Source organism: Lepidochelys kempii, chromosome 4 (assembly GCF_965140265.1).
Source record: "Lepidochelys kempii isolate rLepKem1 chromosome 4, rLepKem1.hap2, whole genome shotgun sequence".
NCBI classification, from domain to species: domain Eukaryota; kingdom Metazoa; phylum Chordata; order Testudines; family Cheloniidae; genus Lepidochelys; species Lepidochelys kempii.
The window spans coordinates 11,879,947-11,893,142 of NC_133259.1; the positions used below are offsets into that span (position 1 = coordinate 11,879,947).

Below are 13,196 nucleotides of genomic sequence, written 5' to 3' on the forward strand. Positions count from 1 at the left end.
CCTACCCTTAAAAATCAATAACCATGTCATACCTTTGAATAGCTCAGGTAGTTAGAGTTCAGTGCCTACCTTAGAGTTCAGTGCCTATCCTGTGTGGATGGAGCCTTGTGTCCATGTGGAACCCCAGTGATTTCAGAAGCGTGTGTGCTTTGGCTTCAGTGAAGCTCTGTGTGGGTGTAAGTCTCTGCCCCTGCGGACCTGATTGGAGGATCGGAACCATAAAATACTCCTGTTACTGTCTCTTGGTGGAGCAATTACGTCATGGTCTCCAGTACTGCTACCATCAAACTGTGCAACTTAGACACTGAACACGATATTTTGGCAAGATATTTCTTTATCAAAGATTTGAAAAAATATAAGAACAAGATGCTGAGAACCCACCAAAATTGCAGCATAAAAGCAGCTTTTCCTTTATTTCTCACATCCTTAATCCTTTTTATTTCTCAGACAAAGAGAAACTGAAATGACAGTTCAATCACAAAATTAACTAAAGAATCAGCCAGAAAGTGGAACAAATAAGAAGCCATAGAAGCTGCATACCTCACACCAGTTCAAACAGGCAGATATATTAAAAAAACAGACAGCATACAACATCTCCAGGCCAGAAGCACTGTGAAGACAAATTACACATTTGCCTGGAAGCTGGGTGGCACAATATTCTACATTCAGAGATATTAAAACATTAATGCTGATCTATTAAGCAAATCTCTAACATTTGAGGTAATGGTAATGGTAACATAGCAGAATGAATGATTTCAGGAACAGGCTAATATGTCTGATCCATAAATATAAAACAATGATACTGGGAGGGGCTATTAATAAATGAAGTGAATTTAACAGCTAACTTGTAAAAATGAGGGTGTGTTCGATTATCCTGACTTTGTAAAATTGGTACTGTTCAATTAAAAGTTGAGGATTTTTCATTAGTCTCATAAACCACCATCCTAATCTGCAAAATAAAATTTTGATCGTGTCCAAAATTGGCTAATGAAAAAATAATGAAAATGTTCCAGCAGAATCATTCCACGATTTGCACCCAGTCCAAACCTCAAAGTCTAAGTGGATTTTAAATAAATCAATAACCTCTTCCAATTCTACTCTGACAAAACTGTTGTATGGATTAATAATAGCATTACATGCTGTAACATTTCTCTAACAAAACTTTATGCAACCCTGTTTCACCGATTCTGAGAACAGTGTAAAACTAAAACAATACAGGCTTGATTCTACTCTCCAAATGTAAATCAGGAGCATCTCCATTTAAATCAGTGGTCTTCAATCCGCTCTCACTTATACTTATATTGGAGTTGTTCCTGATTTACATTGGTATAAAGGGGGGCAGAATTAGGCCTCATATCTAGTCCAAGCAACCAGATATTATACAAGTTATACATACTTTACAATAGTAACTTCTTAAGATGTGTTTTGTTTTGTTTTTGCCAGCGAGGGGACTGGGCTTAAATCGTGTGAACCTCACACCACATCAGACTCTGCCAAGGGAAGTTGGAATAAACCAGTTCACAGCAAATTTCATTTTACTCCATTGTCGTTGGTTGCCTTTTCTAGGTCTTCCATCATCAAGTCGTGCTGGTTGTTCATCCAGTTCCCTCTCTGAATTGGTTTCCCCTCATCCTTGGCATTTTGAGAAGGTTGGTCCTCCAGCAGCTGGTGGGTGGTTGCCGGTAATATGGCATTGCTTTGGCCCCGCTGGGAGTAGAACTCCCTGCGCATCATTTCCCCAGAGCAGAGCTGAAGCTTAAAGGCTGCCTGGAAGCCTCGGCGAAAGTTCTCGTTGAAGAAGCCATAGATGATCGGGTTGATGCTGCTGTTGAAAAAGGCCAGCCAGTGAGCGAAGGGGTAGATGTAAATGTTGATGATCTGCAGTTGGACCGCTGTCAGATTGGCATAGTCTGAGAGCATCATCAAAGTCCACAAGGGGAGCCAGGACAGGATGAAAAGCAAAGCCACAACGATGAGCATTTTGATCACCTTCTGCTTCTTCTTGGACACGGAGTGGCGCTGCTCCTGGCTCTGTTTTCCCTGTACAGGTGCCGCTTTGTTGAAGAGAGCGATCCCTATCCTGGCATACATAATGACGATGAGTGAAAGGGGGGCCAGATAGATGTTGGTAAACAGCACCGTTGTATAGATCTTTCTCATTTCCTGGTTGGGCCAGTCCTCCCGGCACCAGTATATAGGGCTGGTTTGATTGCCATAGCCGAGGATCACCCTGAAATACTTTTCCTCTTGTACCTGCAACATGACTGCAGACGGACACATGATGGCAATAGCCAGAACCCAGATGACTGCTAGAATGACAACCGCAGTTGATATGGTGAGCTTCTGCTTAAATGGGTAAACAATGCATCGGAACCTGCAGTGAAGAGATGAAATGCCAGAGAATAGATCTAAAAGCCATATAACCAATGTCAATAAAACCCAGTTCAATCATTTATTTTAAACCTAAGAAATACGCATGCGCAGTCAGGGCCTCAGTTGGTGTAAATCAATGTAGTGACATCAGTGGAATTTTGCATTTGACACCAGCTGAAGATCTGGCCCATGATTTGTAACAGGGGGTCCTCAAACTTGACAGTGTGGTCCGTATGTCAGTAGAGAAATTGCCTCATAGACCGTTCCCTTCCTAGTCACGATTGGCTGGGCCACCTCTCTGCCCAGTGACAGTTGAAGAACATTCCTGTGGCAACAGCAATAGCTGCTTACGTGGAAAGGTGGCGTTAGGAAAGTATGTCATGTAGTTTTAGGTGTCTCAATGTCATTTAGCAGCTGGCCATGAGGAGGAGTCAGCACCGTGTGACTAATCAGTTCTGCCAACCGGAAGCACATGGACCACAGTTTTGGAACAGCTGATTCATAAACATTTACTTCCACTGCAAATCAGCTTCTCTCGCTGGGCCTGCAGTACTTGACGAACAAGAAATTTTCTACCACGTCTTAGGAAGGAGGTGCACGGCCTGGGGGGTTTGGTCTATTGGACAGAGCATTGGGCCAGGCCCCCAGATGCAGAGCTGTATACACAGCTCTGCCTCTTCTCTGTTGTGTGACACTGGACAGTCGCATCAAATGTGGTCTTGCTCACTGACATCACTCGCCATTAAAAAAGGGTCAGACCCAACAAATGGCCAATCTTGGGTTTAAAAAAAGAAGTTTATTTTATGCTAATTTTGACCATCCTCGACCGAATCCCTCCTTGTGCTTCAGCAGACTGCTACCTCACCACAGGGGTGGGGCCAGCGGAAGCTGCCTGAAGAGACTGCAGCTGCTTCAAAGAAGGGGAAGGGTGGCGTCGAAGGGAGAAGGAAGCGGCTAGGAATCTGGGGCAGGAAGGGAGAGACCTACCCCTGCTCCCAAAATGAGATGAGAGCGGCAGCAGGGGTCTGAGGCGAAGCAACTGGCTATCTCACTACCCCAGTGGTATTCTGGGCGGGGAACAAGGGAGAAACACCCTCCCCACAGCATTGAAGAGGCAGAAATAGAGGCTGGGAAAAAGTATTTATAACATCCTCCCCTACCCCCAGGAGGGACCCAGAGCAGCCTGGCTCGGGGATGGGAGAAGACATACATCCCTTCATAAAAGATGGGCAGGCTGGGAGGGAGGAGGAGCTCTTTAGAGTAGCCCAGCAGGCCAAGTCCTGTGATCTTGGCCCTGAGCATGGAATTGCCACCCCTCCTGCTGCTGCTACAGACCTGGGAGGGGGCCTTCTGGTCCCAGCAGCTCTTTGATCTGCCACCTGAAGGGAGAGTAGCAGACACAGGATCTGCCAGCCCCCTCTGGGGCACTCTCCCCAGACAGGGATGGGCGAATTCCTTGCTCTGCTGGGGGATGGGGACTCTCAGACTTCTCTCCCCTTCCCTCAGCAGCAGATCAGAGGGCCCTGGGCTCAGAATATAGACCCGTTGTTCTCAGCTCTGCAAGCAGCAGGCGGGAGAGATGGAGCCACACTAAGGGGGTTCCCCTGCAATGCCTGCTCCTCTACCATCTTTATGGAAATCAAGTGGGGGAAAAAATGATGATGGCCAAACTTTAACCTAGCCATGCCTCATTCTGCCCATCCCTAAAATGGGCACAATACACCCCATCTCATCAGGGTGTTATGAGGATGAATTGGTAATTGTAAAAATGCTGGGGATCCCGGGATGATAAGCAATATATTTGTTTTGGTTTTTTTACTGAATATTAGTTTCAGAGCTTTACATCATCTTACCTGTCAACTGCAATTGCAACCAAAGTGAAAACGGAGGCTGAGACAGAGATTCCCTGGACCATCCCACTCATTTTGCAGACCATGCTGCCAAAGGGCCATCCTGGAAGGTACAAATTGAAATAGCCATAAAAAGGTAAATTGCTTCCATGTCACTTCAGCACTGAAGGCTCAGTAAAGGAGCATCCTTCCCAGAACACTCCCAGAGCTGAAGTGCTCCCCCCAGGCATAATGCTGTCCAAGGGCAGGTGAATGATGGTGCACAGTGCCCCACCACAAGGTAATAAAAGGGGGGCCGAGATTAATGTCAAAGTCTGGCCAGAGATGTTCTTCTGATGACTGATCGCAGCACACATGTATCTGAAGCATTAGCATGAGCACCGGTTAAAGCAGCACCATGTGAGAGGAAAGGGAGATAGACACTATAGCTGCAATGGTTTCGCACGCTTCCATATAAAACAGGGACCTTACCTTACAGAGGTATAACTTTCACCTTCTCCTAGCCCCCCACAGTGTGTATCAACTTAGACTCCATTAGAATTACTTAGACTTGGTTAATCACTTAAACTCATTCCTAGTTACCAACAATTTACACGCCACCCTTTACATGTCATCTCTACATCAGACCAACAGAGTCTACTGAATCTAACAGAGAGCAACAGCATCTAATCTGGGAAAACGCACGTGCCAAGGGGTAGAAAGGAGGAATGTAGCAAAAAAAGCAATTAGGAGAAGATATAGGAAGGTGTGTGTTGAAGATGACCACATCTTATTTTAAATTACACTTCCTGGTTTCTCAGCATGTAAGTTCCACCAGCAAAGACTACTTCAGACCCCCTTACAAATGTCTGTGAGTAGGGCTAATGGAGTGTGACTGTACATCTAACATAGACTGTCTCCTTCACCACCTCTGAATGTGTTTAATTCCCAACACTGATTGCAAATAGCCATAGTAATAACTCTTTGTTAGTCTCTAAGGTGCCACAAGTCCTCCTGTTCTTTCTGCGGATACAGACTAACACGGCTGCTGCTCTGAAGCCAGTAATAACTCTGTACCTTTCATCACATTGTATTGGTTGGCAGGTGTCAATGTCCCACCTCTGTTGTGTGACACCGGACAATAATGCACCAATCAAAATTTCATTTTAGACATCATGTCCCTCCCATTTCCCACCCTCTTTTTATCTGGTTACATGGCTATGAAGGTCCTGCCAGCCCTTTCCTAAATTTCAAAAGTGCCTCGGTATCGTTTCTGGACCTGTGCGCATTTTCACTGCCGTGCCACCATTTTGGAAAACAAAGAGTGTTTATTTTCTATTTAATGCATCCTTATGTGAATCTTTAAATAAATAATACAAATAATTTTTTTAGGAAAATATGCTTTTATGCAACTAGCTCAAATCTAAATAAATACATAAATTTTATTCAGAAGAATAAATGGGAAGTGATGATATATATTGCATGGGTTTTCCAAATTTTCGTAATTATACAGCTAGTTTACCTCACTGACCAGGTCACTTACAATATTCATATCATTATTAAATATGATTCATAGCTTAATATATAGCAGCTCCATGATGGTCACACCTGGATTAAACATTCATCGTTTGTGAATTGAGAAGGCAGTTTTATTTCCAGGATTCAGCAAACAACCCCCTCATTTACAGAGATGTATTATAGTAAAAAAAAGAGCACAAACAAATTTTCATGGTCTATGCTTTTCTATTTGTTTGGAGTACAGAGATAAAAATTGCAACATCTGTCATCCACACAAACTCCCATCCTTCACTTCTCTACCCTTCTCTTCCTGATATCTGATGGTAAAAGAGATGTTCATTGGGTACCAGCCTCTCCATTTCCTTCTGATAAACATTTTGAGGTTTCATTAGAAGTCTAATGAACAACAAACAAAACAAATAACATTTTTATCTCTGTGCTTCAAACTGTTACAGAATTATGGATTGTTGCTCTGTGAGTGAGGGGTTTGTATTCTCCTGGAAATTAAACTTGCTTAATTTACATCCAGTATAAGAAAGAAATGCAGCATTGTAAACTGTCTGCAAGATGGTTTGTTTGTTTGTTTTCTCTTGTTTTTTGAATGCTATGTTTTCCACCAGGCAAAACTACCAAAATTAACAGACTTCTTGCATAGTTTGAGCCAAAGGAGCTAATTTCCAATAATTCAAAGTTACGTGAAGAAATACATAACATTTATGAGTCGGTGGGAGAAATATAGGAATATTTGGGGATGAGGGGCTCAGGGTTTGTAATACCATTAGGGGCTCTTTATTAGTTTTAAATAAACATATAAGAGGGAATGTGTGGAAAAATTTATTTAGATATGTTAGATAACTGTAGATGTGTGCTCCTTTTGGTGGGTATTCTAGTTTAAATCTCTAGTTTAATGATAGCAGCAAAGTTGGTGGTAGCTCAATGATCAGGGTAAAAATTCCTCTACTATTTTAACATTGTACACTAGTGTACGGGCTAAGATTAGGCACAAAAAAAAAGATAAAGATGCCTTTTATTTTATATATTCCAAAAACAGTAGCAACAAAACCAAAGATTAAACTCGATAAGTTTATGGAGGAGATGGTATGATGGGATAACATGATTTTGGCAATTAATTGATCTTTAAATATTCATGGTAAATAGGCCCAATGGCCTGTGATGGGATGTTAGATGCGGTGGGATCTGAGTTACTACAGAGAATTCTTTCCTGGGTGCCTGGCTGGTGAATCTTGCCCATATGCTCAGGGTTCAGCTGATCGCCATATTTGGGGTCAGGAAGGAATTTTCCTCCAGGGCAGATTGGAAGAGGCCCTGGAGCTTTTTCACCTTCCTCTGTAGCATGGGGCACAGGTCACTTGCTGGAGGATTCTCTGCTCCTTGAAATCTTTAAACCGCAATTTGAGGACTTCAATAGCTCAGACATAGGTGAGAGGTTTTTCACAGGAGTGGGTGGGTGAGATTCTGTGGCCTGCGTTGTGCAGGAGGTCGGACTAGATGATCATAATGGTCCCTTCTGACCTTAGTATCTTTGAATCTATGAAAGTCTATGCAGTCATTCTTCAAATATTAACAGCAGGCTCTGAGATCCAAAATGCATGTGGGAGCTTAGATAATACATAAAATAAAGGATACTTGGAACACAAAGTCTTGTCTTATCTTTAAAAAAACAAAACACCTATTATTCAATGTCGTAGAAGTAATACAACCCATACAATGGGCTATGGTCTTAACCAGACAAATTCAAAGCTGTGTCTATGTATCCCGTGTGGTTTGAGTGCCATTATGTTGCATTGCTCACATACTATGCATACCATTATATCTGTTAAAATAATTTGAAATTAAATAGATTTTTAAAATTTGATACAGAAATCTAGACGAACATTCCTCTGATAGGTACACAAGTGCTAGACAGGCTCTTTTGTCAATAGCTACTCATCAAAAATATGATTTTTTGTTTGTTTGCATGCTTGTTTTACTCTAACACAACTATGGAAGCAAGGGTTCTTTTGCTGTGTCCTTGAAACTAATACATTCTTTGCAATTCACAAATGATAAATTTCCATGACAGGGTAAATACATACTTATAAACTGCTTCTATAGGGTATTTTATATCCTATGCAATTAATTAGGTAAAAATGTACTAAAATTAAAAGGCCTCTTATACAGTTTAAGCCAATAGGTCCTAATTTCTAATAAATGTAAAAAGATAAGACGAAAGGTATTCCTTTGAGCAAATGGAATATGAATAGAGATTAAACCTATGATACCTCTAGGGGCTCTCTACCAGTTTTGAAAGACAGCTGCTACCAGATTTTAAAGACAGCTGTTAGAGGGATTTATTAGAAAGAGAAAACTTTATTCCTGGTTGAAAATTAAAAACCTGGCTCACTAGTAGATAGTACATAAGGGTCTTTTTAAAGTTTGATAAATAAATCTAGATGTGTGCTTCTTCTGATTTTGGTATTTAAGTTTTAATTTGTATTTTAATATGCTCCTATGCATAGTTCCATAAAAAGCCACAGGGTTAAAGAAAACCTGCAGCTGACTCAGGAAAATGTGGTACATTTTAATGTGCTCTGATGTATAATTCCATTAAAGATCATTAAAAATACCTTTTGATTGGCTCAGCAAATGAGGAGTGTTTTTTTTCCGCAAACTCCTCTGCAGCATCTGAGTGTTTATTTAATTTGATTTATACCGAATGGTACTAACGGCATACCAGAATAATTTCATCTGAAAAGAGGCAAAATGCATTAAATATATATTATTTCCCATTTACGCCTCTGTCACCAAGCCTTTCTGCATTTATTTAATTGATTTAGAATTGTACTAGTAGTTTTGTACAATGATTTAATTGAATATATTTAGATTTATGCTAACTGCATAAAAGCACATTTTCCTAAAAGGTAAGGAAAGGGCATGAAATATATATATATGTTTGTTCGGCTTTAGTCAGTCTCATAAGAATAGATTTAAAAAAAATAGGGTTTTCTCAAGCTGTATGGCACCATAAATGCACACCTGTCCAAAAATGATACTGATGGACCTCAGAAAGGGTAGACAGGACTTTGAAATCTATACAGCCAACTTATGTGACAGAAAGGGGGAAGAGAGGAAGAAAGGTGTGTAGTTTAACGCAGGCTTCTAACTGGCTTATATCACAGCACTGGGTGTGGACACTTGTCAAAAAATATGTGGGGAAGAAATGTATAAAGTTATTACCACTAATACTCATCACATTGTGTAATTGTGTCCAATCGCAGGGCTGACAATACCTATTTAAATGAAAAATGTGTGTGTGTATATATATATATATACCTATATTAAATTAACCACATGAAAATTCTAGCATATAGTCAATATAAAAAGTCAAAATTTGCCAACTGATCACACACAGTTGCCACGCTATTTCCTAGTCTGTTCCTGGTTCTGCTCTCGGTTACACCAGTCTTTGGTCAACTGAAGTCAACAGAGCTTTGCTGTTGTACACCTAGTGTGCTGGCCTTCTAGGAATGCGTGAGGTACCCTGAAGAAACAGATATGCCCTAGCTGTGCGTATGCGTGAATGACTGGCAACCACTCACTATTGACGACAGCCCTGTATGCCGTTTTGGTGACCTCTGCCATGGTTAGTTGAGGATTGGTGACAGGCAGATCTCAGAAGGTTCTGACATATCTCTGAGCCTTTGGAGGCTGCAAAACTGGGTTTGAGGTTTTACAAAAAAAAGAATATGTTGTGAGGTTGTTTTTTTTTTTAAGCGGTCTGATTTTAATCCATCTGGAAACAGAAAGAGGGGAGATTGGCTCATGGTCTAATTTCCATTCCCAGCTCTGGCTAGGACTTGGAAGTGCAGGGACGTGAAAAACAATGAAGAAAAAATGTGAACTGGAGGCCAGGTCCTTAGGTCCAGCCAAGCTTCACTCACTGCAGGACCACGGAAGTGATGGGAAAGGCGGCCAAGTTGGTGCCCTCTCGATCCTGGGGGGCAGCCAGGGATTGGACTGGCTCCCTTTTGTACGTCCGAGTAGCCTCGGGGCATGCTAACTCATGCCTCCAACACACATCGCCTTCCCCCATAACCCCCTGATGCCAGGGGGAGTTGGAAGTGGTGGTGAAGAGCTAGCTATGCTGACTTTTTACCATTGTGGGGGCGGGTTTCACCCTCACTAAGGGTAGTGAGACCACCTATGCTGTGATGGCAGCTTCCTGGCGCCTTTGAATCACTCTCATGGTGCCCAGAAGCCAAAGCAGGGGCCAAAGATCTGGCTCTGCATGTTCTTGAACTCGATATATATTTAGGGCTCTAGTCCAGGGCAGGCTTGGGCAAAGATTTTTGTTGGTTCTTCTTTTGCACATCCTGAGTGAGAACCAAACTCTGTAGGAGATTTCCATGATCGCTCCAACATTTATATCATCAGGTTCTACCTACCTGTTACGATGTTATCCAGGAGAGTGGTGGGCATGCAGAATATCCCCACCAGTAAGTCACTGACAGCCAGATTCAAGATGAAGAGGTTTGTGACTGTGCGCATGTGCTTGTTCCTCAGAACAATGAAGCAAACCACTCCATTGCCAAGCATACACAGGAGGAAGATGAGGAGGTAGGAGATGATGAAGACGGCTGCCACTGCTGGCTGATGAAGGTAGAAGTCCACATAGGAAATGTTGTGGTCTGGGTATGGATGCGTGTATGTCCCATTGAAACTCAGCATCTGAGGCCAACTGAGTGAAGAATTGGAATCCACTTCCTCATTCATATTGAGTTGTGCCTTGTAAGATTAAAAACAAGAGCACATTATAATATGCCTGAAAGCTGCCTAAAGGGATCTGTGTGCCCATTTCCCATTAAAATAGGCACTGCTGTTGTTTTATAATCTTGTAATACCTGTACAAACAATTATATATATACCACATCTGGCACCTGCCCTCTGCCCACTCATATTTGCCAGGACTGATTATAGCAGCCCATCGCCTGAGCAACCACAAACAGCTGCTGCTTTTTTTTTTTCCCCAAAATATACAATGTACCATCAAAGTTATTCCTTCTTTCCTTCACTAATTTGGGTGCTGTGGTTTCTGGGTGTCCAGTTTGAGACAGCTTGGGCCTCCTGCTTAGACGTGGCTTCTGTGGGCGCTGTGTTTAAATTTGGGCACCCAAAATTAATGGCCACTTTAAAAAATGTAGGCCTTTCCATCTGGTACTTCACACCCCTCAGAGCTAGAATAAGGAGATTTCAGTCATTAGGAATCTAGGAATCCTCCCTTTCTGATGGGATGAGGCTTTTGTTTCTAGCAACTGTAGATCATAAGATATCATGAGACTTTAACGTCAGGATATTTCTACTGTGGTGCGTATCGCTGTGCATCTAAAAGGGGATGTGGTCGTTCTGTTTTCTGTGAGTTGCACCTTCCAATGAAGAGAAGTTGCTACCTACTTGCAATGGCAACTGAGAGACTGTGTTTCACTTCAGGTGTAGAGTATTAGTGAATCACTGTCCTCTCTCGCTCACAGAGACTTTGTTTGTTGTTTGTTCTTTCTTTTAACAAGAAATAAGACATTTAAACCAGGAAATTTATATTTTGTGCTTAGGATCATCTAGCAGTTAAGGTGCTGGCCTGGGACTCTAGATATCTGGATTCATTTCCTGGCTCTGCTGCTGACTTCCAATGTGACTGTGGGTAAGTCGTACTTCATCTCTCTGTGAGCTCCCCATCTATAAAAAGTAGATAATACTGCTTTTCCCATTCTGTGTCCATCTCATGTATTCGCATTGTAACATCCTTAAAGCAGAGGTCATCTCTCATTCTGTGTTTGTACAGCACCTTGCACCATGGCGCTCTGATCTTGGTTGAAGAATCTAGGTACTACTGTAATGCGATTTATAAATAATAATAATAAATACTGAATTATGTTTCTTTGTGCTTTATTTAATTTGCTGGCTTGTGAAATGTTTCCCATCTTTGTGCCTTCCTTGGGTATATTAGAAACCTAACCTAGTTCTGCATCATCCTGGAACGCAGTAGATTTGACTCACCAAGAATGGTAGCGTGGCGATGTTTGTTAGTATTAGAAATGAGGTGGGAGTGTTTTGATGACACAGGCATCTGAGTCTGACCATGTCAAACTTGTGTCAGTAATTGCCCACAGATATTTCAATAGTGTTGTTGACTATTCTAGAGTGGCCCTTAGAGGCAATGTGATCGCTACAGTTTTCTCTTCCCTTCCCCACCCCACCCATCAAACTACACACAGTAACCTATTGAAAATAACACTGTAAGCCAAACTGTGACCCAACTTGCTCAGCTGTGCTAAGGAGTCAGGGATCATACGCTAGCTCAGCTATTGAGTCACAGTAATAATACTGTATTGATAGTAGCTCAATAGATAGGTGTCGCTGAGCCTGTTTGAATGCAGCTGGTTAACATTTCCACCTGAACCATTCACCTGCCTTGGAACTTCAGAACATCTTGCAGAATTTCACACTGCAAAGACTTGGTCTAACATATTTTTCAGTTTTACTATGACAAGGTTGCTGCATGAACCATAATATTTTGCAAACAAACTAGAAGAAAGCGCATGGGAATTTAAAACATGTCTTTCCCCTTATTTGTTTCCATCAATGTTTGAAGTGCTTTTTTTCCCGCTCCCACCTAAATATTGGGGCATAGAATGTAGGGGTTTAGGGACAGATTGTAATGCTATTCCTCATATGAGTAACGTTGTCATCAATGGAACTGCTTTGTGAGGAAGGGGTTCATAAGCTGGCCCACCAGTGGCACACCAAAATAGGATGCCACTCACAGGAGTTGTGCAGCTGTAAAGAGAGACAAGGAAATTATAAAAGTGTTCGCTTTTCCTTTGCTTTACTACTCATTTGTAACCAAGAGCTGAACCTGTTCTCTCAGTGCCAGCCCAGCTATGCTTTTATTGTGTTTAATTTTTATTTAGATATTTTTGTCTCTCTCTTTTCAAACTTTGTTTCACTTTGCATGTGTGTAATTGGTGGCAGAGTCTGCACATTTAGGGCTATGCTTTTGTCAGATGTTCATAAGTCAGGGAACCTGGTCATCGATCTCAGAGAGAAAGGGGTCACTAACTTCAGAGGAAAAGGGGATCGTTTAATCAGAAATGAGGGCTCTGCAAGGACCGTCCCCAGCAGATGCTGTGTGGGAGCTAATATAGACCAATGTGAGTACAAGGATTGCTACAGAACAAGAGGATTGCCTGGTGGGTGCAGTTACAATAAGTCACCCAGATGTTCCCAGGTTTGCATGTCCGTACATCTCAAGAAATGAGTGGACACCACACCAACCAAAATGGCTGACTTCAGTGGACACTGGGGGTACTTACCTACCACCTCTGAAAAGCAGGCCTCAAGTCCCACAGCAAATCAGCCTTGTTCAGAAAAGCCTTCCAATGGAGAAAAAGAGGGAAATTTTGTTATGAAACCCTTTCGCAT

At 42.0% G+C, this 13,196-nt stretch overlaps 1 protein-coding gene across 3 annotated transcripts in view; it reads right to left on the reverse strand.

Annotated features, from left to right (window-relative positions):
- Positions 1-376: 376 nt before the first annotated feature.
- Positions 377-13,196, reverse strand: part of NPFFR2 (neuropeptide FF receptor 2) — a 36,632-nt gene continuing 23,812 nt past the window's right edge. For all 3 annotated transcript variants that reach the window (XM_073340020.1, XM_073340018.1, XM_073340019.1), the window contains 4 exons: positions 13,088-13,147; positions 10,166-10,505; positions 4,227-4,326; positions 377-2,374 (listed from right to left, as the gene is read on the reverse strand). In XM_073340020.1, the coding sequence (XP_073196121.1) occupies positions 1,531-2,374; positions 4,227-4,326; positions 10,166-10,493 (1,272 nt within the window). In that variant the 5' untranslated portion in view covers positions 10,494-10,505; positions 13,088-13,147 and the 3' untranslated portion in view covers positions 377-1,530. The remainder of the gene's footprint in view (positions 2,375-4,226; positions 4,327-10,165; positions 10,506-13,087; positions 13,148-13,196) is intronic.